The 18,096-nt window shown below is 58.6% G+C and overlaps 7 protein-coding genes across 7 annotated transcripts; 4 read left to right on the forward strand and 3 right to left on the reverse strand.

Moving 5' to 3' along the window:
* Positions 1-310: 310 nt before the first annotated feature.
* P884DRAFT_280286 (Six-hairpin glycosidase-like protein) lies at positions 311-2,554 on the reverse strand (the record flags this gene model as incomplete). The annotated part of the gene is made up of 5 exons (XM_069443416.1): positions 311-1,398; positions 1,462-1,593; positions 1,649-1,722; positions 1,825-2,194; positions 2,332-2,554. 5 exons carry the CDS (start codon positions 2,552-2,554, stop codon positions 311-313), a joined length of 1,887 nt encoding a protein of 628 aa, XP_069294492.1.
* A 2,544-nt stretch (positions 2,555-5,098) lies between these two features.
* Positions 5,099-7,129, forward strand: P884DRAFT_209200 (SART-1 protein; the record flags this gene model as incomplete). Its single annotated transcript, XM_069438924.1, has 2 exons — positions 5,099-5,906; positions 5,967-7,129. The coding sequence occupies 2 exons, from the start codon at positions 5,099-5,101 to the stop codon at positions 7,127-7,129; spliced, it is 1,971 nt and encodes a 656-aa protein (XP_069294493.1).
* Positions 7,130-8,201: 1,072 nt separating this feature from the next.
* P884DRAFT_272488 (peptidyl-tRNA hydrolase PTH2-domain-containing protein) lies at positions 8,202-9,029 on the forward strand (the record flags this gene model as incomplete). The annotated part of the gene is made up of 2 exons (XM_069442527.1): positions 8,202-8,559; positions 8,704-9,029. 2 exons carry the CDS (start codon positions 8,202-8,204, stop codon positions 9,027-9,029), a joined length of 684 nt encoding a protein of 227 aa, XP_069294494.1.
* Positions 9,030-9,288: 259 nt separating this feature from the next.
* On the reverse strand, positions 9,289-11,166 carry P884DRAFT_230654 (WD40-repeat-containing domain protein). Its single transcript, XM_069439795.1, has 2 exons — positions 10,428-11,166; positions 9,289-10,370 (listed from the first exon to the last, which is right to left on the reverse strand). Exons 1-2 carry the CDS (start codon positions 11,118-11,120, stop codon positions 9,396-9,398), a joined length of 1,668 nt encoding a protein of 555 aa, XP_069294495.1. The 5' UTR covers positions 11,121-11,166; the 3' UTR covers positions 9,289-9,395.
* Positions 11,167-11,500: 334 nt separating this feature from the next.
* Positions 11,501-14,042, forward strand: P884DRAFT_209436 (uncharacterized protein; the record flags this gene model as incomplete). The annotated part of the gene is made up of 2 exons (XM_069438935.1): positions 11,501-11,615; positions 11,686-14,042. 2 exons carry the CDS (start codon positions 11,501-11,503, stop codon positions 14,040-14,042), a joined length of 2,472 nt encoding a protein of 823 aa, XP_069294496.1.
* Positions 14,043-14,127: 85 nt separating this feature from the next.
* On the reverse strand, positions 14,128-14,940 carry P884DRAFT_263904 (urease accessory protein ureG). Its single transcript, XM_069441801.1, has one exon. The coding sequence runs from the start codon at positions 14,909-14,911 to the stop codon at positions 14,291-14,293; it is 621 nt and encodes a 206-aa protein (XP_069294497.1). The 5' UTR covers positions 14,912-14,940; the 3' UTR covers positions 14,128-14,290.
* A 1,871-nt stretch (positions 14,941-16,811) lies between these two features.
* Positions 16,812-17,900, forward strand: P884DRAFT_209231 (class I glutamine amidotransferase-like protein; the record flags this gene model as incomplete). Its single annotated transcript, XM_069438927.1, has 4 exons — positions 16,812-16,944; positions 17,016-17,484; positions 17,576-17,627; positions 17,739-17,900. The coding sequence occupies 4 exons, from the start codon at positions 16,812-16,814 to the stop codon at positions 17,898-17,900; spliced, it is 816 nt and encodes a 271-aa protein (XP_069294498.1).
* Between the last annotated feature and the right edge of the window lie 196 nt (positions 17,901-18,096).

Raw genomic sequence — 18,096 nt, forward strand, 5'->3', positions numbered from 1 at the left:
GTTTACTTGGCATCAGAGACAAGTAGAGATCAATCTATCGTCACGCGATGAAGCTGAGCTTCTGAGTAGATATCTACACAGCGACAACCTCGAGTCTCTGCCAATGCCCTTTTATTCTCGGCTAATCAATGCATCTAAAAAAAAAATATCGACAGGAAAAAAGAAGTGAAGCGCTCAAGTTTCGACAGTCCGATGACAAAATTACTAACAAATAAACTGCATCGGCCTGCGTTTTTTTTTCCCAAACGCTCATGATCATCATATTACCTCCCCTCTTTTCCACCAGGCTTTTGCTCCAGCACTCCCATATCTACCGCCAGGTCGCCTCGATGCTCTGCGAGGCACAGCCGCTGACCGTGGAGGAAGAGCTGACCGTGAACTGGCGGTTCGGGTCCGACTCCCACTGGATCGACCCGTCCCCGTTCACCTTGACGAACTTGTACTGCACCGACTGGCCGGCCTTCATGGGCACCGTGATGGCCCAGAGCGGGTCCGACGCCGTGTAGCCCGACGCGGACAGGCGCGGGGCCTTGGAGACGTCCCAGTTGCCGAGCTCGGACGAGCTGCCGACGACCTTGACCGACTGGCCCCACTGGGTGGTCACCTCGGCGCGGAAGGTGACGAAGACCTGGGTGGGGTCGGCGCAGGCCGTGGGGAACGGGGCCGGGGTGTCGCTGGTCGGGTTGGGCGTCTGGCCGGGCGGGAAGGAGGTGGCGGTGGCCCGGGTGTAGGTGCCGGCGACCTGGACGGCCGAGCACGAGCCGGGCAGCGTCTTGCCGTTCTCGGCGGACCAGCCGGCCGGGACGATGCCCGCGCGGCGGTCGGCGGCCGAGAGGAAGGCGGCGTAGGACCAGGTCAGGTCCCTGGCCGAGATCGGCCGGCCCGAGTCGCGCGTGTACTGCTCGGCCAGGGAGCCGTCCGAGGGGGTGTACTTGGCCGCGACGTCGATGAAGCCGTCGGCGTAGGCCGAGACGGCGTCGAGGATCTGCTGGTACGTCGACGACGACGGGGTGTAGGTGCCGGTGGAGATGCTGGGGAGCAGGTCCTTGAAGAAGGGGAGGGACAGCTGGGTGACCTCGATGGACTGCTGCGTCTTCCAGACGAAGATGGCGTCGTAGAGCTGCTCGGCGGCCGCGAAGTTGGCCAGGTACCACGGGTTGCCGTTGTAGTAGACGTCCTCCGAGTAGCGGCCCACGGCGACGGCCTTGCCCTGGGCAATGCCCGAGTTGATGGCGTAGACGCTGCGGAAGGAGTCGACATAGGCCTTGTGGTTGGAGAGCGCCTTGTCGCTGCAGGGCTGGAAGGTGACCGAGTCGCAGCCGACCGCCGGGTCGAAGGTGTGGATGGAGGCCAGGACCGAGTTGAGATCCTTGCCGGACCGGTTGTTCCCGCCGTTGACTGCCGTTGTTTAGTTGTGTGAAATTGAGGTTGGGAGCGGCACCAGCACGAGAAGAGACTTACTGTTCGAGACCACGTAACCGCCCGACGGGTTCCAGAAGCTCTGCTGGAAGCAGAGGACTTGGGGCGCGACGGTGATGCAGGCGCTGCATTCGGTGCCGAGCTGGGCAGCGAGGGCAGCTCCCTCGACCAAGGCTGTCGCTGCGTCAGTAATTCGTCGATCAACCCATATACAACGGGGACCACCCACCTCGGTGCGTGCTGGCAATTGTGAAGAACGAGCTGCCGGGAACCTCCTCCCACAGGTCGAAACCAGTCTCGTTCCTGTGTGTGTTTGTGTTCGTGTGTGTGGCGTGTGTTAGCGTGCCTCCGGCGTCAGGACGGGAAGAAACTCCCACAAGGGCGAGAAGTAGAAGGGGTAATCACCAATACTGAGCGGCATAGGCCAGGTCGTTCTTGATGACGGGCCAGACGACGCTGTTGGCCGTGTCCTTGTACCCGTTGGAAGCCAGCCACTTGGCGTAGCGGATGAGGGCGATGGCCCGGAGAGGCGGACCGTCGCGCTGCGGCCGGCCCCAGTCGCCCGTGAACTGGGTGAGGTCGACATTGAACTTGGGCTCGCCAAGACCGGTGCCGTCCGAGAGGCTACCGGAGGGGTTCGAAACACCCTGGAGCGTGGCCTGGGCGATGATGTAGTCCTGAATGTTGGTCTGCAGGGCCGCCGAGTAGTTTTGGGACAGGGCGTCCACGATACCCGTCAGGACCAGGCCGGCATCTCGAGTCCAGGTGTAGAAGTCTGTCGCGTCTCAGCATCTCAACACCGACCGAAGTTGCGATAATAAGGGGCAGTTTTTTTTTTTTTTTTTTTTTTTTTTTTTTTTTTTTTTTTTTTGGGGGGGGGGGGGGGGGGGGGGGGGGCCGCTGTCAACGTACAGTCTGGATCCGACTTGGACGGGCTGGCAATGACCACCCCGGCAGCGGCTCCGGAAGCCGCACAGCCGTTAGCGCCGATGTTGCACCGCAGCTTTTCCCATGCGATAGGCGTCTCGGTCTCGATGAAGGAGTCGGTGGCCCGCTTGGAGAGGGTGGCCGGACGGCCCAAGACCGTCTGGACGGCGAAGGCGCCGAGGACAGCGAGCGACGAGAGAGCGTGCATGGCGGGCGTGACGAGGCCAGATCCGTTGACGGATGGGAGGTGGTCCTGGAGCTGGGCAACGAGGCCTGCCATCCCGAGCTGTTATTATAGTCGAACGCGAGCCTTCATTCGCGACCTCCAGACTTCCAAATCCGGAAAGCAGCCGCTGTTCTGACTGGGATATGGGGTGATGGAGCGGGTTTCCGAGCTGCGGCCGGAGCTGCGCATGCGGGGAAGGGCCGACGGCCACTTCGCGGCGGCTTTTGGCGTCTTGGAGCTTGGAGCTCGGTGCTTCTACGCGTGCTTCTACGCAGGCTGCGACGCTACGGTGCAACGTCGAGGCTGCCCGACTCGGCCGTTTATTAGGAGAAAGAGGGAGCGGGGAGAAGGGCACTCGGGGGACTACTCGGAGCTACCCAGGAGACATGGGTATCGGAGTGATGCCGTCGTCCAAGGGGAAGACGGTGAACATGGGTAGCGGAGTTGAGCGCTTATAGCAAGAAGCACCGTCAATACTATCGGCGGGCTGCTTCTGGATCGTCAGCGTCACAAGCGCCCTCGCTTTCCAAGGTCAGCCAGGGTTGCGACCTACCTCGGGAGTACCAGCGTTATACCTACTACCCCAGACTATAACTTCTCCGCATTCTCCAATAACATGCATCTGAGTGTGGGGAAGAGCTGCCGAAGTTACACAAACTCTGCTGTGCATTTCGCAATCTCTGTTGCTCCCTCACTCTGTGCGCGAAAAAGAGTAGGGTACGAAATCTTTGCTGTAGAAAGCAAGACCCTGAGGAGAATTGAAATTCGAGGAAATAGAGGCGAACGGCTAAAAGGAGAGTTAATAGGCGTGGATCGGAGCCGACGGGAAAGAGCATAATTGTTCAAAATTAAAGGGCGAACAAAATCCTGGACAAAATGTCCAGAAATACCAGGGAAAGAGTAATAATATCCTTGACTGTTCTTGGCTGCTCTTCCTCTCTCTCGTCGAACGGGCCTCGTGTGCCTGAGGCGAGATAGCTACCCCAGGTACGAACGTGTATGTACATGATGTGTGCCTACAAAGTACCTCCCTGCCTCTGACTTTGCGGGACCTACCCAACGTGAGCACATGCTGAGCCGCGAGTAAACGCCCAGTTTCACGCCATCTCCGGGGTTGAACAGAAAGAATAGCATGACGTGGGTTCGGCGTGATGCCTCGCAGGCCCTCCAGTCCAATGGATGGTCTCGAACCGTGGCTGAGCTTGGTCATTGGACAGATCGGCGTGCCATTGTTCTCTGGGCGAGCCGAGACACTACTGTGTACTGAACAAGTAAGTATCTGGTCGCTTGTGGGAGGGCCTAGAAGGAAGAAGGTGGGGAGCCGTGCCTGCCAAGCTGACGAAACTGCTGCCACTCCGGCCCCCCGCAGATCTCATCGAAAATCGGGCCGTTGCTCGCACGGGGCGCGTCGGAGTCGCTCTGCCGTCCCCCCCGCACCGGCAGCTAGTCCAGCAGGAAACCGGGGGAAGCCGCCGGAGCCTCAACCGATTTGGAAGCTCGCGCCGACGCTCGGGAACGTCGAGCTCAATGCAGGTCTTATACATCGTAATCACATGCTCGGCTCAGGAGAGCCTTCGAAGGCAAGTCAACGCGCAGGTGATGCCACTGAGTGATGGCTGCTAGATGGCGACGCGTCTATTTCTCTCCTCACCCGGTATTGACTCCCCCAGAATAACGCCGACGACGTCTAGCCGAGACGACGCCATCGATAGATCGCATGGAAGTCAACATCGGTCCTTTTTTCTCTCATCATACTACCGCCTCGGGACTCTCGCTGCCAAGGTTGACAACTGCTACGAGTACGGAGTAAAGAGAAGCCTACACCCTACCAGCTCGGCCGAGTGAGTCGGCAATTCTAGGCTACAGCGTCGTCTCAAAAAAAAGTCTCGATCGCACGACCACCCATCACAGCGGCAAATTGGCAATCACATAGAAAAACCCACATCAATATTGCATTTCGAGGAGATGGGAAGGCAAAAATGTAGGACCAGCCATGGTTTTCCCCAGCCTCAGAGACCGACGGTCTCGGCGAACGGTCTGGAATATAGCGTCTTGAACTTCCGGTTCACCTCGCTCAAGCCTTTTTACGGCGAACGAGGATCCTCGGAGTTCTATTGATCTTGGATCTGTCGGCTGGACATTGACATCATGGAGGGTAGATGGCTCCTTTGCTCACCGAACTGCCTCAGCAATCGACCCTAACCGCCGGGGCGGCAGAGGATCGCCGGGCACAGATCCGTTGAAGAGAGAAAGAGAAAGAAGGAGAGGAATGAGCGCTGAAAAACATTCTCCTATATACTCTTGCCGGAAAAAAATTGAAAAAAAGTGGGGCATGTGCTGGAGCCTGCGCGTGGCTTAACTAACTGCGGCGTTTAACTATCTTATCGCAGAGCCACGCCTCTGACCATGCCTGCTCCTCTTGGCTCGCGACTTCCTGATGCGCTCCGCCGGGAACATCATCGATAACCCCTAACCCCAACCCCCCCCTTCCTCCAAACGGAACGACGGCAAGCGCATATCGTAAACATGGACGCCGCGTCGATTGAGGAGCTCAACAAGGTCCGGCTGGCGATGGGCATGAAGCCCTTGCCGGTTCCGGGCAAAGCACCGGCAGCCAAAGAACCAACGCCCGAGAAGGAATTGGGCGACGACGGGAAACCACTCAACACCCTCGAGGCCCGCGAAGCCGCCGCCTACGAGAACTTCCGCAAGGTTCGAGAGGCGGAAGAAGCAAAGAGGAAACGCGAGGCCAAAGCGGCCGCCATCAAGAAGGCGCGAGAACTGGCGCAGCGGAATGCCGTGGTGGAAGGCAAGGGGCTGGCCGACGATGATGATGAGGACGTGGATGTAAAGTCGTGGCTCAAGAATCAGAAGAAGCGCCAGAAGAAGATCGAAGCGGCGCGAAAGGCCGAAGAGGAGAAAGCCGCAGCCGAGGCAAAGGCTGCCGAGCACACGGCCGCTGATTTGGCTGGCGTCAAGGTCGCGCATGACCTGGCAGCCTTCCTCGACGCGGAAGACCAGATACTGACACTGAAAGATACGGGAGTATTGGAGAACGAAGAAGAGGGGGACGAGCTGGAGAACTTGGCGCTTCGCGAGCAGGAGAAGCTGCAGGAGAGGCTCGAGCTGAAGAAGAAGAAGCCCGTCTACGATCCTAATGACATTGACGAAACCGGCCAGGGCGGGATCCTGTCAAAGTACGACGAAGAGATCTATGGAAAGAAGAAGAAAACCTTTACATTAGATGCAGCCGCGACATCGACTGAACTGGCCGATATCCTCGCGACGCCAGCCCAGAAGAGAAAGCATCCGACGGTAGACCTGGATGAACTGGGTAAGCGGCTCCGACGCGGTCCTGAACGTACAAGATTCGTGCTAAATAGTACCGCTCTAGAGGACGCACCTGCACCGACATCAGACTACCTCGACCCATCGGAGGTCAAGGTGAAGAAACCGAAAAAGAAAAAGTCAAAAGCTACAAGGCGGCGCCGAGAGGATGACGACGACGGTCTGTTCCCTGCGGATGCGCCCGAGGGAGACGAGCCTCCCCAGGACATGGACATCGACTCTGCTGCGCCTACATTCACGAAGAAGCCAAAGGTGGTGGACGACAATTTTGTCGACGATGAAGACTTGCAGTCCACACTGGCGCTCCAGAGGAAGGAAGCACTCAAGAAGCGGAAGAAATTACGGCCGGAGGACATTGCGAAACAGGTTCGTGAAACTAGCGAGATCCCGGAAGGCGAAGAAGGTCCAGAAGGAAACGGCATAGTCATGGACGAGGTCAGCCGGTTCGTCGACGGCCTGCGCGCCGAGCCCGATGAGGATCGCAAGCCACGCAGACCGAAATCGGAGGAACCACCTGCTGCAGCAGTCACGGCCATGCAGGACGAGTCCTCGGAAGACGAGGAGATGCACGACGCCGACCACCACCCGTCGGCCTCGCGCGAGGCCACGCCGCTCGCCGATGTGCCCGCCACCGGGGTCGAAGAAGAGAAAACGGTGTCCCAGGGCCTGGGCGCGACCCTGGCCCTCCTCCGGGACCGGCACCTCATCGAGGAGGGCAAGGGCGCCGAGCTCAACGAGAAGTTCCGCCAGCGGCAGCGCTTCCTCAACGAGCTGCACCGGCGCATGGCGCTCTTCGACCAGGAGGCCAAGGCGCAGCGGGAGCGCGACCGGGCCAGCGGCCGCCTGGACCGCATGTCGGCGCGCGAGCGCGAGGAGTGGCAGCGCCAGCAGAACGCGCTGCGCGACCAGCACCAGGCGCGCATCCTGGACCAGCTGTTCCGCGAGGGCTACCGCCCGGAGGTCGAGCTCAAGTACGTCGACAGCACCGGCCGCCGCCTCGACGTCAAGGAGGCCTTCAAGGAGCTGTCGCACCAGTTCCACGGCAAGGGGTCCGGCAAGGGCAAGACCGACAAGAAGCTCAAGAAGCTGGCCGAGGAGAAGAGGCGCATGGCGCAGAGCATGCTGGATGCCAGTCAGAACGTGGGCATGAGCTCGGCCGCCTCGCATCAGACCAAGAAGAGGAAAGAGGCCGGTGTCCGGTTGGCTTAAACCTCCCAGAGGGTCGGCAAGGGAAGGGAGAGAGGCCGCCGGTAGGAGGAAACTGAGGCTCTGGGATGGTGTACGGCTTGGTTTTTTTTATTCCTCCTCCATGGGTATCATCAAAGGTGCTTCCACCCTCTTCTTATCTCTGAATAACATGGCGTTTTGGGTCTGTACTGACATACGTGCGTGGGCTTAGAAGATGTCGAACTGAGAGGTAGGTCGTAGAGGGGAGAGGTCCTAGCTGTCCGGGGCCGGGAAACCTCGAACCGGATTCGTGCTGTTTGCCGTGTGTGTGTGTGTGTGTGTGTGTGTGTGTGTGTGTGATATTCCCGCTTATGTCCCGTATGCCACCGGTTCTAAGAGTGACCGACCTGTCCCTCATGCCCAGGCCCATACGCAGTGATGCTTTTGCCGATGTCTTAATCTTGAACCTGGCCTCGTGGTCCCATCTTACTAATAACGAGACTAATTCCATGCACTTTGTCTATCTCTGGGCTTCGGGATTCATAACAGTCTATGGGCAGGTCTCGTACCTGGACAATAACGAAGAGTGAGCTTAGATAGTTCAAATGTTGGAACCCTCGTGCGACAGAGCGGGCGTGTTCCCTGTATAGAACGAGCCAAAATAGAGAAACAAGCAAGAAGTAAGAGTAGAAGTCTTTACTCCAAAGCAAATCCGTTCGAGATCCTAGGGAGTATACTTCTTTGATTCTGCGATGTATATATCTGGATTTCATCGACAGGTATGAGCTCCCATCAAGAACCCTTGTAGCTCCGTATGAAACGCGGCGCTGTGCTATCCAATTTACTGGGGTGGGTCTGTGGGTCTGTGGCATGCCGTTGCATCAGTTTCATGTGCTTGGGTCGTGCACTCAACGGAAACCTTCTAACTATATGGGTATATCGATATTGGATCTACGCCAAAAAGAACGACCATTGCAAAGCCCAGAAACTTTTCCAAACCGCACGCACACATCTTCCCTTCCCGCCGGACCCTCCTCCTCCTCTTCCTTCACACCATCACAACCAGTGAGCGCGTGCCCCCGCGGGAAAAGGGGAAAAAAAAGAAAACAAAACCATGTCGGAGCTCAATTCGGTCGTCGTCGTCACGACCAGCATCGTCGCCTTCATCACCGGCTTCGGCCTGGGCGTCTACGCGATCCGCGGCTACCTCATCTCTCCCGAGCTGGCCGCCCAGCGCCACGCGTACCTCAACGACCCCGTCGAGAGCGAGGAGTCGGACGTGGACGAGGAGGAGACGCTGCTGGACCACGCGCCCAACTGGGCCAACGGGCCCGAGGCCGACCGGAGGCAGGGCCTGCGGGTGGGCGGTGCCGGACCGGCGACCCGCGGCCGGGCCGCGGGGCTCCAGGTGAGCGGGAACGAGGAGTGCAAGCTGGTGCTGGTCGTCCGGACGGACTTGGGAATGACCAAGGGTACGTTAGTGGAAATTTCGTCGTTACTCTCTCTCCCGATATCTTTTCTTTCCTTCTCTCTTCTTCTCCTTTTTTTTGGTTTGTTTCTCGAAATTCATTCGTTCAATTAGCGGGCGACCTAACGTTCGAAACGTCATACAACAGGCAAAATCGCGGCGCAGTGCTCGCACGCGACGCTCGCGTGCTACAAGTCCCTCTTCCGCGCCGCGCAGCAGGACGCGCTGTCGCCCGAGGCCAAGATCCTGCGGCAGTGGGAGCGCATGGGGCAGGCCAAGATCGCGGTGCAGGTCAAGAGCGAGGACGAGCTGCTCGAGCTGATGGGCAAGGCGCGAAGCCTGGGGCTGACGGCCGAGGTGATCGCCGACGCGGGGCGGACGCAGATCGCTTCCGGGAGCAGGACGGTCCTGGGCGTCGGGCCGGCGCCCAAGAGCTTGGTGGATCAGGTCACGGGCCACCTCAAGCTCCTGTGAGAGGCTCGGTGTGTCGATACTAATTGGGAGGCTCAGATGGGAAAGGAAAGGAAGGGGGGGGGGGCGGTGTGGGGGGAGGAACGAAAAGCAAAAAGGAAAATAATGCAACTTTATAGACGGGAAGGGCGCTTTCAAGGTTGGCATTTTGGGACGACCGGTGGCTTCGCGTTCGGAGTTTGATTCTCGGCCCTCGGTTTTGCATATGGAACCAATGATATATGGAATGCGCTAGACAAGACACGAACAAAGGGCGGACTTTGCCCAGTTTTATTGTTACAGTTGGCATCATGCTTTGGACATTTGGCATCGAAAGTGAGTCCAGCGTCACCAGCAGGACCCATGCTCTTCTCGTTCGGGTATCATTATCTAGTCCTTCCTGGCGAACCGCGCCAGCGCCGGCCCCAGCTCGGCCTGCCGTTCCTTGTGCTTCTCGTCCTTCTTCTGCTGCAGCTCCTTGTATATCTCCTCCACCTTGAGCCTCTTCTCGTCGATGATGTTCTTCTTGCGCTGCTTGCGCAGGTATTTCTTGAGCGCGCCGTTCTTGCCTCTGGCCCGGTTCCTGATCTCTTGGGCGATATCTACCGGGGGCGCGTCCAAGTCCCTGTCGGCCTTCCGCTGCTGCTCGGACCGCAGATCCAAGTTTCCGATGAAGTTGGGGTCTAGCGCGATCATCTCCGGCTGCAGCTTGTTCAGCAAGGCCTTGACCTCGCCCTCCTGCCGCTGCTTCTTGGTCTCGAACGGGTTGACCTCGAGCGCGTCGTAGTTGGCCTCGCCGGCACCCGGGATGATGACGGACGAGAAACCTTCCGAGTGTCCGATGCCCAGCACATCCTCGAACGGGCACCACCGGACCCGCTCGACCGACTGACCGTCCCCTCCCCAGGTCATGTATGGGCTCTGGACTTTTTCTTGGACCGGCTTCTCCTTCGAGAAGAGACCCTTCCACACCGTAGTCTTGGTCCCCCACCCGACAGCGGTCAAGCCCGTGTCGGATATCGCCACGGATGATGCCGGAGACCTGGTGAAGTAGCTCGAGACCGCCTCTTTGAAGTTGCGGATGTCCCAGATGGCCATCCGGTTGTCCTGCCCGGCCGACACCATGTATCGCCCTTCTCGATCGACGGCAAGCGATCGAACGGGCCCTCTGTGCGCGAGCAGTTTCACTAAAGGATCTGTCGAGTTTGGTGACCATAGTGTAACGGTCCCGTTCTGTTGACCGATGTGGAGGATGGCATTGTACGGATTCTGCGTCAGGGAAACTGGGGTTCCGTGCTTGGTGGGTATCTCGGCAACTATCTGGCCGGTCGACGTGTCCTGGTACTTTAATTGACCGCTGATGCTCTGGGAGATGTCAGTGAATGGCCAAACGCCGGCAGATCTCGGGACGGGACAACCCACCAACGTCGCCAGGAGAAAGTGGTAAGGGAGGAACTCCATGTGCGAAACCTCGACGTGCTTCTTCAAGCAGTGGAGCTCGACACCATTGGCGTCGTATATGTAGACGTACTTCTTTTGCGCCACGGCAAAGAATTGGTTGTTGTGAAGAAAGCGGGCATCCCGAATCGTCTCGCCCAGTTGCAGCTCACAGCCGAGTTTGCCTTCCCGCCAGTCCATCGTCGCGACGTGACCTTTTCTCCCCGCCAAGATCAGATCCCGGCCATTCCTGCTGTACTCGCAAACATAGGGACCCAGAGCATCGAGCTTCAACTCGAATTTCTTCTGTGCAACCTCGATGCCGACTTCCTTTTGGATATCTGCTTGGCGAACCTTGTACGTCCGCTCGAGTTCCGTCTCGGCCTCTAGGAATCCGGCTGTATTCTCGAGCAGGATCTCGGCCTCCTTTGCTTTCAGGACGGCCGTCTTGTATTTGTTTTCGAGATTGCTAAGATTCCGCCGAAGCTTTTTGTCCCTGACGGTCTTGACATCGATCTGACGACCGCGCCCGTAAGCCTTCTGCGCCTGTCGCTGTCGGCGGATGCGGTCCAGCTCGGCCTTTGAGCGGAATTCGGTCCGGACATTTTTCACGGCGAGGGCCCCATTGGGCTGTTCAACCCCGGCAGGAGGGGCCTCGATGGCGTCTGTTGTCTCCATCTTGTCGCAAGGCCGAAGCTGTGCTCAGATGGGAATTGGAGGAGGATTGGGGGGGATTGGTTGAATGCGACGCGGCCTCGAGGTTGACGACTCGCCCCGACATTTTTGAGCCGGGCCCACTAAAAAGTTCGGATCCTTGAAATCTATTGGTCGCACGAGGCGCGATAAGATATGGCACACAAGTCAAAAAAAGGCAAGCCCCGCCATCCATCACCGCCCCTCGCTGCCCGAATTCCCTTTCTGTCTCTAGGTGTTTGTCTCTAGGTGTTTAACCGTGGGTATACCTAGGTGTCATTTCTGTTGGACTTTTTTTTTCCTTCTCGCTCCGAGAAAAACTGGCTTCCCTTCCTTACCGTTTCAAAGCCGGCGGCGACGGAAAGATGCCGGGCGCAGTCGGGGGGGGTCATCACTCCCACCGGCCCACGACTAAGGTCACGCACAAGCCGTTCAAGTCGAGGCATGCTACCAAGGGCCAACTGCGGGACGCCGCGAAAGGTATGCACGCTCACGATCGCCCGATACCAAATGGCCTGTGTCAAGGGTAGCCGCTTATGCTCCGATTCAGGGCGAATTGCCGGAGAAAAGGGGCAGCGTAAGACACCACACCAACAGGTCATGTCGAAGCTCGACCGACGGAACCAGGCCAAGCAGCGGCAGCTGGAGAAGGCCCGCGAGCACCAGAAAGAGACTTCCATCTTCTCCGGCAGAGACGGTGCTCCGCGGAATGTCGCTGTCGTTCCCCTGTGCGCCGACACCGATGCCGCTGCGGCCATCCGCAGCCTGAACGGGAGCATTGACATCGAGGCCGAGATACGCGATGGCTGCTTCCGGGTCCCGGTTGACCGGTTCAAGCAGAAGTTGCAGTACATCCCGTTGAAGAGAGATCTGGCTGCATGCCTCGACGCTGCCCGGGTCGCCGACTTCATCATTCTCGTCCTTTCCGCCGAGGTCGAGGTGGACGCGTTGGGCGAGCTGATCCTGCGGAGCGTCGAGAGCCAGGGCATGTCGACCTTGTTCACCGTCGTGCAGGGGCTGAACAAGATCGAGCCCGCCAAGCAGAGACTGTCTGTGGTGGCATCCCTCAAATCATTCATCACGCACTTCCACCCCGAGCAAGAGAAGGTCTACAGCCTCGACAACCGGCAAGAGTGCTCGAACCTGATGCGGTCTTTATGCAGCACCACGCCCAAGGGGATTCGGTGGAGGGACGAGCGGAGCTGGATGTTGGTCGAGAATGTCGAGTGGGCGAGGTCAGGGATGGCGCCAACCGTCCTCACCGGCGTCGTCAGGGGCAAGGGCCTGAATGTCGACCGACTGGTGCAGGTTGGTGATTGGGGGACGTTCCAGATCGAGAAGATCACGGCAGCACCGCTCGTGACGCGGAAGAAGAAAGGAGAGGATGCCATGGAAGAGACGACGGAGGAGGTCCTCGCGGAGCCGACGGAGGACCAAGACGGCCTCGACGACCTGGCGCCCGAGGAGGTTGTCATGGATGACGATGAGGATATGGATGCCGCGACAACCATGACGGGCCCCAAAAAGGGCGTGCTACTCGACGACCACCACTACTTCTCGGACGACGACCAAGTCCAAGAGCTGCCAATGCCTAAGAGAGTGCCTAAGGGGACATCTAAGTACCAGGCCGCGTGGTATCTGGATGACGATGATTTGTCGGACTCTGGGTCTGACTTGGTAGACCTCGACATGCAAGATGGCCAGGATGAGGAGGGCGAGGCCCGGCCAGAAGACGGAATGGAGGGGCTCGCCGGGGATGCCATGACAGAAGCCGGGCCGTCCGAATACCCCCAGTCGGTAGCCTTCGAGGAGCCCGACGCAGACGAGGATGCTCGGGCTCTTGAAGCGTATCGCAAGAGCAAGAGGACAGAAGCTGAGGACGATTTGGAGTTCCCGGATGAAATCGAGCTCCACCCCAATGTGCTTGCACGGGAAAGGCTCGCAAAGTACAGGGGCCTGAAGAGCTTGAGGTCGAGCCCCTGGCTGGAGGAGGAGGATAAGGCGTACGAACCGGAAGAGTGGCAACGGCTGCTCCGGATCCCCGACTATAAGGCATCGCGTATCCGGGCGGCGCGCGAGGCTCTGGTCGGTGGGGTGGCCCCCGGAACCCGCGTTCACGTCTACCTCAAGGGGGTGCCGGTGGCCATTCAGAAGAGCTACGATCCCAGCCGGCCGGTCACTCTGATCTCGCTCCTGAGGCACGAGCACAAGCGGACTGCCGTCAACGTGCTGATCAACCTCGGCTCCGATTACCCGACCTCGATCAAGGCCAAGGAGGAGCTGATCATACAGTACGGCCCACGGCGGTTCGTCATCAACCCCCTGTTTTCGCAAGGGGGCAGCACTCCCAACGACGTGCACAAGTACTGCCGGTTCCTGCACCCCGGACAGTCGGCCGTGGCGACGTTCATGGGTCCAGTCGTATGGGGTTCGGTACCGGCCCTCTTCTTCAAGCGGACCGTTCCAGGTAGCGAGACCGACGCCGGGAAGGAGGACGGTGAGGGACCCGCGCTGCCCCTGACGCTTGTTGCCACGGGGACCACGCTGCCCCCGTCGACATCGCGTGTCATTGCCAAGCGGGCCATTCTCACGGGCCACCCGTATCACATCCACAAGAAGATTGTGACGATCCGGTACATGTTCTTCAACCGGGAGGACGTTGAGTGGTTCAAGGCGCTGCCCCTGTGGACCAAGCGGGGGCGTAGCGGGTACATCAAGGAACCGCTGGGTACGCACGGGTACTTTAAGGCGACATTTGATGGGCGGATCAACCCGCAGGATACGATCGGTGTCAGCTTATACAAGCGGGTGTGGCCTCGCAACGCCCGGCCCCTGGACGGGCCTCTGCTTGACCCCGCACTTCTGCAGGAGTCCCGGGAGGACGCGATGGAGGACGATATGGAGTAGAGCAAGTGAGCGCGAGGACGCATATAGACCGCCCTACTGGGGCTTACGGCAGGAGTTATTTTGGGGGAAAAACTTTTGTTATTCTGTTTGTTTGTTCTCCATACCCGGTTCCCGTCCTTGACTCGGAGGTCGTAACGATGACAAGGAATTTTATTTTTGTTTTATTTCTTTGTCCCCTACATTTCACAACTCTTACCTCGCCCATCCTGTCATCCGATTCGATTCGGATTATATCACCGGTTGGAGTTTCAGGCAGACCCCTCCTCCAACTCGTCTAGCCCGGCGGTCGGCCTGGGCCCGCCCACCGACTTTCGATGCTCCTCGGCGCCGCTGGCGCGCCACGCGCTCAGGATCAGGTTCACGATATGCTCGACACCCTCGCCCTTCTTGACCTGGGCGAAGACGGTGGGGCCGCCGTCGCGCATCTTGCGGGCGTCGCGCTCCATGACGGCCAGGTCGGCGCCGACGGCCTCGGCGAGGTCGGTCTTGTTGACGACGAGCAGGTCGCTCTGGGTGATGCCGGGCCCGCCCTTGCGGGGCACCTTGTCGCCGCCCGAGACGTCGATGACGTAGATGATGTAGTCGGCCAGCTCGCGCGAGTAGTTGGCGGCCAGGTTGTCGCCGCCGGACTCGATCAGCAGCAGGTCCGTGTCGAAGGTGGCCTGCAGGTCCTCGAGGGCGGCCAGGTTGGCCGAGATGTCCTCGCGCACGGCCGCGTGCGGGCACCCGCCCGTCTCGATGGCGCGGATCCGCGCCGCCGGCAGCGCCCGGTGCCGCGTCAGGAACTCGGCGTCCTCGCGCGTGAAGATGTCGTTGGTCACGGCCGCCACCGAGTAGCTGCCGCGCAGCGCCCGCGAGAGCGCCAGCATCAGCGCCGTCTTGCCTGATCCGACGGGCCTGTGGGGGGAGAAGGGCGCGGAAGCACCCCAGGCGGGGCGGGAGCTTGGTTAGTCATACTGTTTCTGATGGTTTGTTGTTGTTGTTGTTGTTGTCGTTGTTTGGTGAGGGTCAGGGGGCGAATGGGGGAAGTGTCATGGTATGTCATGTCATGTCAAATCCGGGATACGGATGGGACCACGGGCGAGGAGGAATCGGGAAGAAGGCGGAAGAAGAAAAAAAGGGAGAAAAAAAAAGAAAGAAAGAAAGAAAGAAAGAAAGAAAGAAAGAAAAAGGAGTGGGCATACCCGCCAATTCCAATGGTAAAGGCCCGGTCGGCCCAGTTGCGGCCCTCGGTGATGGGCATCTCGCGGGCGAGGTAGCTACCCGGTCCGTCGAGGATCTCATGGCTGTGACCGTGCTCGGCGGGGTTGAAGTGGTCGTGCGAGTGCGAGTGCGAGTGCTGGTGCGGGCCGTCGTGGGCGTGCGTGTGGGTTGCTGCGGACATTGCGAGCGGGGAAGATGGTTTCCGGGACTTGGACTTGTTCGATTGCTTTGAGTTGCTTTGAGAATCCGTTTTCGAATCCGTTCTCGAGAGGACTGAACTCCAATGTCAGGTCAGGTAGTTTACTTGTTCTTCAGTCGTTCTCGCTATGAATGATCAGAACAATCGTACAATCAATACGATGCCCCCCCTCTTGGGGCACCTTATCTGGGCTCCATAAGGCAAGAGGGGTAATTAGTTGCTATCATTCCTTATCAGTAAAGTTGTCTCCAAGCAGAATGAGGGGCAGGCCCGGCCCTCAAGGTCCCCTCCCGTCCTCATGTGGGGGTTTTATTACAGCAGCAAGCAAAACTGTAAAGAAGCTAGCTTTAGTTATACGTAACTACTTTGAAGGTAGGTAGGTTTGTGAACATTAAAGCTAGGAAGGTAGGCAGGCACCTAGTGCACGGTATGTACGGAATACAGAATCCGTACACTTTTTACAAAGCAACCTCTGATTTTAACCGAGCGATGCAACTCGAATCCTTTAAACGTCCCCGTCCCTGTCAAGTTGATGCAGTGGACAGACCGACCGACCTCTTTGTTACCCAACGTCCATACTCGAAGAACCTCGCATTCCTTGCGCCAGTTCAAGTCCGACGCTTGAAACGGGCAAACGGCACGGACGGCGTTCATTCGCCGCTCTGGGCGCCATTGGCCCCTTTTCACAGGAGAGATCTCCTTCTTGGCGCACCTGTCGTGTGCAACGGCGCCGCCGAAAAATATGCTCATTTGTGCTCCAACCGCGTTCCTGCGTCTGCACCTCTGCAGCACCGCTCCTCACCAAAGCTTCTCCCATTCTTCCCAACGCGGCGGCGCCGGATAGTCCGGGGCTCGCGCCCGACGGTTTCATGGCTCCACATGCTCGTCCCCTTGTTTGCATGCCAATGGATTCTCCCGCACCGCAGCTCCGTGGCATCACGCATCGATCACCCTGAGCAAGTTGACCTGACCGGTCTCATGTCTGCCCAGTGTCCGCACCGCGGCTGGCTAGCGCACACAAGTCCCAACCAGGGATATATGTTCAGGGGTCATTGCGATGCCATCAACGGCACAAGTCCTCTAACCCCCTCCTCGAGGCCTCAAAGCAGCAAACAGCTTGGGGGCTCGGGGGCTCGGGACTCCGGGGATTCTCAAGGAACCCCCTTTCTCATGGGTAGAAATAGAACCCAATAAGCCCGCTGTGATGCCTCATTAGCTGCTCGCCGCCACCGTCTCAAAGCTCCTTCATAGACCTGCTCTCAAAAGAATAGCCTTTGTTTACTTCCCCTAAGGTGCCTCCCCTATTTTTTTTAAACCTTAGAGTCTAAACGACAATTCTCTTGACCTGTCCCTGTTCGTTCGGCATCATGATGCCGGCCATTGCCAACTTCAAGCTCTTGTCAAAGAGCTTGGCCGTGTTGCTCTTCTCGCTGTCCCTCATCACTCCCTCTGCGGCAGGAATAATCCCCCCTCGCATCGAATCCCAGAGCCGCGGAAATGGTACGTGACTTCCTGCCCACGGCATGATGCGGCTGCAAACAACACGTGTTGACACCTTCCCTCTTTCCCAGGCGAGCCTTCGAAACCGAGCCCTCGCCGCTTCGGCTTCGTCCTTCCCCGGGCCTTCGACGCGGCGGACGTCTTCGGGCCCATCGAGATCCTGCAAGCCCTCTCGCGGCAGACCCATCTCGAGCTGGCGCTCCTCGGCCGGACGCTCGAGCCGGTCACGACGGAGCCGGCCAACGCGGCCATGAACAAGTTCAACTCGTCCTTCTGGCCGCAGATCGTGCCCACCCACACCTTCGCCGACAGCCCCGCCCTCGACGTGCTCTTCGTCCCCGGCGGCGCCGCCGCCCGCAGCCCGGACCTGGGGCCCGAGATCGCCTACATCCGCGACGTCTTCCCCTCCCTCCGGTACCTCATCACCATTTGCACCGGCGCCGGCATCGCCGCCCAGGCTGGCGTGCTCGACGGCCACCGGGCCACCACCAACAAGGCCGCCTGGAACGAAATCACGGCCATGGGGCCCGACGTCAAGTGGTGCGTTTTCCGCCTTTTTTTTTCCCTACCCGCACGCTCGACGGCATTCGACTGGTGGCTGACTTTGTATCCCTGGGGATGAAAACAACAGGGTCTCACCCGCCCGCTGGGTCGAGGACGGTAAAGTCTGGAGCTCGTCAGGCGTAAGTTTGGCCCCAGCCTTCCTCTCGTTCTGCCATTTTTTGTTTCTTTTCCATTTCCTTTTTTTTTAAAAAAAAAAAGGAAACAATGATTGTTTTGACCCTCCCGGATAGGTCACCTCCGGCATAGATCTCACTTTTGAGTTCGTCAAGCAAAAATACGAAAACGGCACCGCCATCGCGCAGATGATCGCCGGCCGTATTGAGCACGTCATCGTCTCGGATTGGCGCGATGACCCTTTCGCCGATCAGTTCAATGTTCCGCCATCCAACTAAGTAGGAAGCCACCATCTGAAACCGGCGGGTTCGCAGAACTAGATTCCTGAATAATTAACTCATTCCGTCTGTATCAGCGCGAGGCTTAATTAGGCTTAGATTTCGATTCTTTTAACGAGCACAAAAGTGCTTTGGACTGATCATCACTGTGTTTGTAGACTCAGTAGGTTGGTGTGGCAGGTGTGATATGACAACT

The sequence above is a fragment of the Thermothelomyces heterothallicus genome, assembly GCF_042370625.1.
Source record: "Thermothelomyces heterothallicus CBS 202.75 unplaced genomic scaffold P884_scaffold_28, whole genome shotgun sequence".
NCBI classification, from domain to species: Eukaryota; Fungi; Ascomycota; class Sordariomycetes; order Sordariales; family Chaetomiaceae; genus Thermothelomyces; species Thermothelomyces heterothallicus.

What these genes read in the sequence shown, in the direction of transcription:
- P884DRAFT_230654 (XM_069439795.1), bottom strand. Translation starts at nt 11,120, where the DNA reads ATGGAGACAACAGACGCCATCGAGGCCCCTCCTGCCGGGGTTGAACAG. An exon ending in ACTTTCTCCTGGCGACGTTG is followed by an intron (nt 10,371 to 10,427) that starts GTGGGTTGTCCC and finishes GACATCTCCCAG; the next exon opens with AGCATCAGCGGTCAATTAAA.
- P884DRAFT_263904 (XM_069441801.1), bottom strand. Translation starts at nt 14,911, where the DNA reads ATGCTGGCGCTCTCGCGGGCGCTGCGCGGCAGCTACTCGGTGGCGGCC.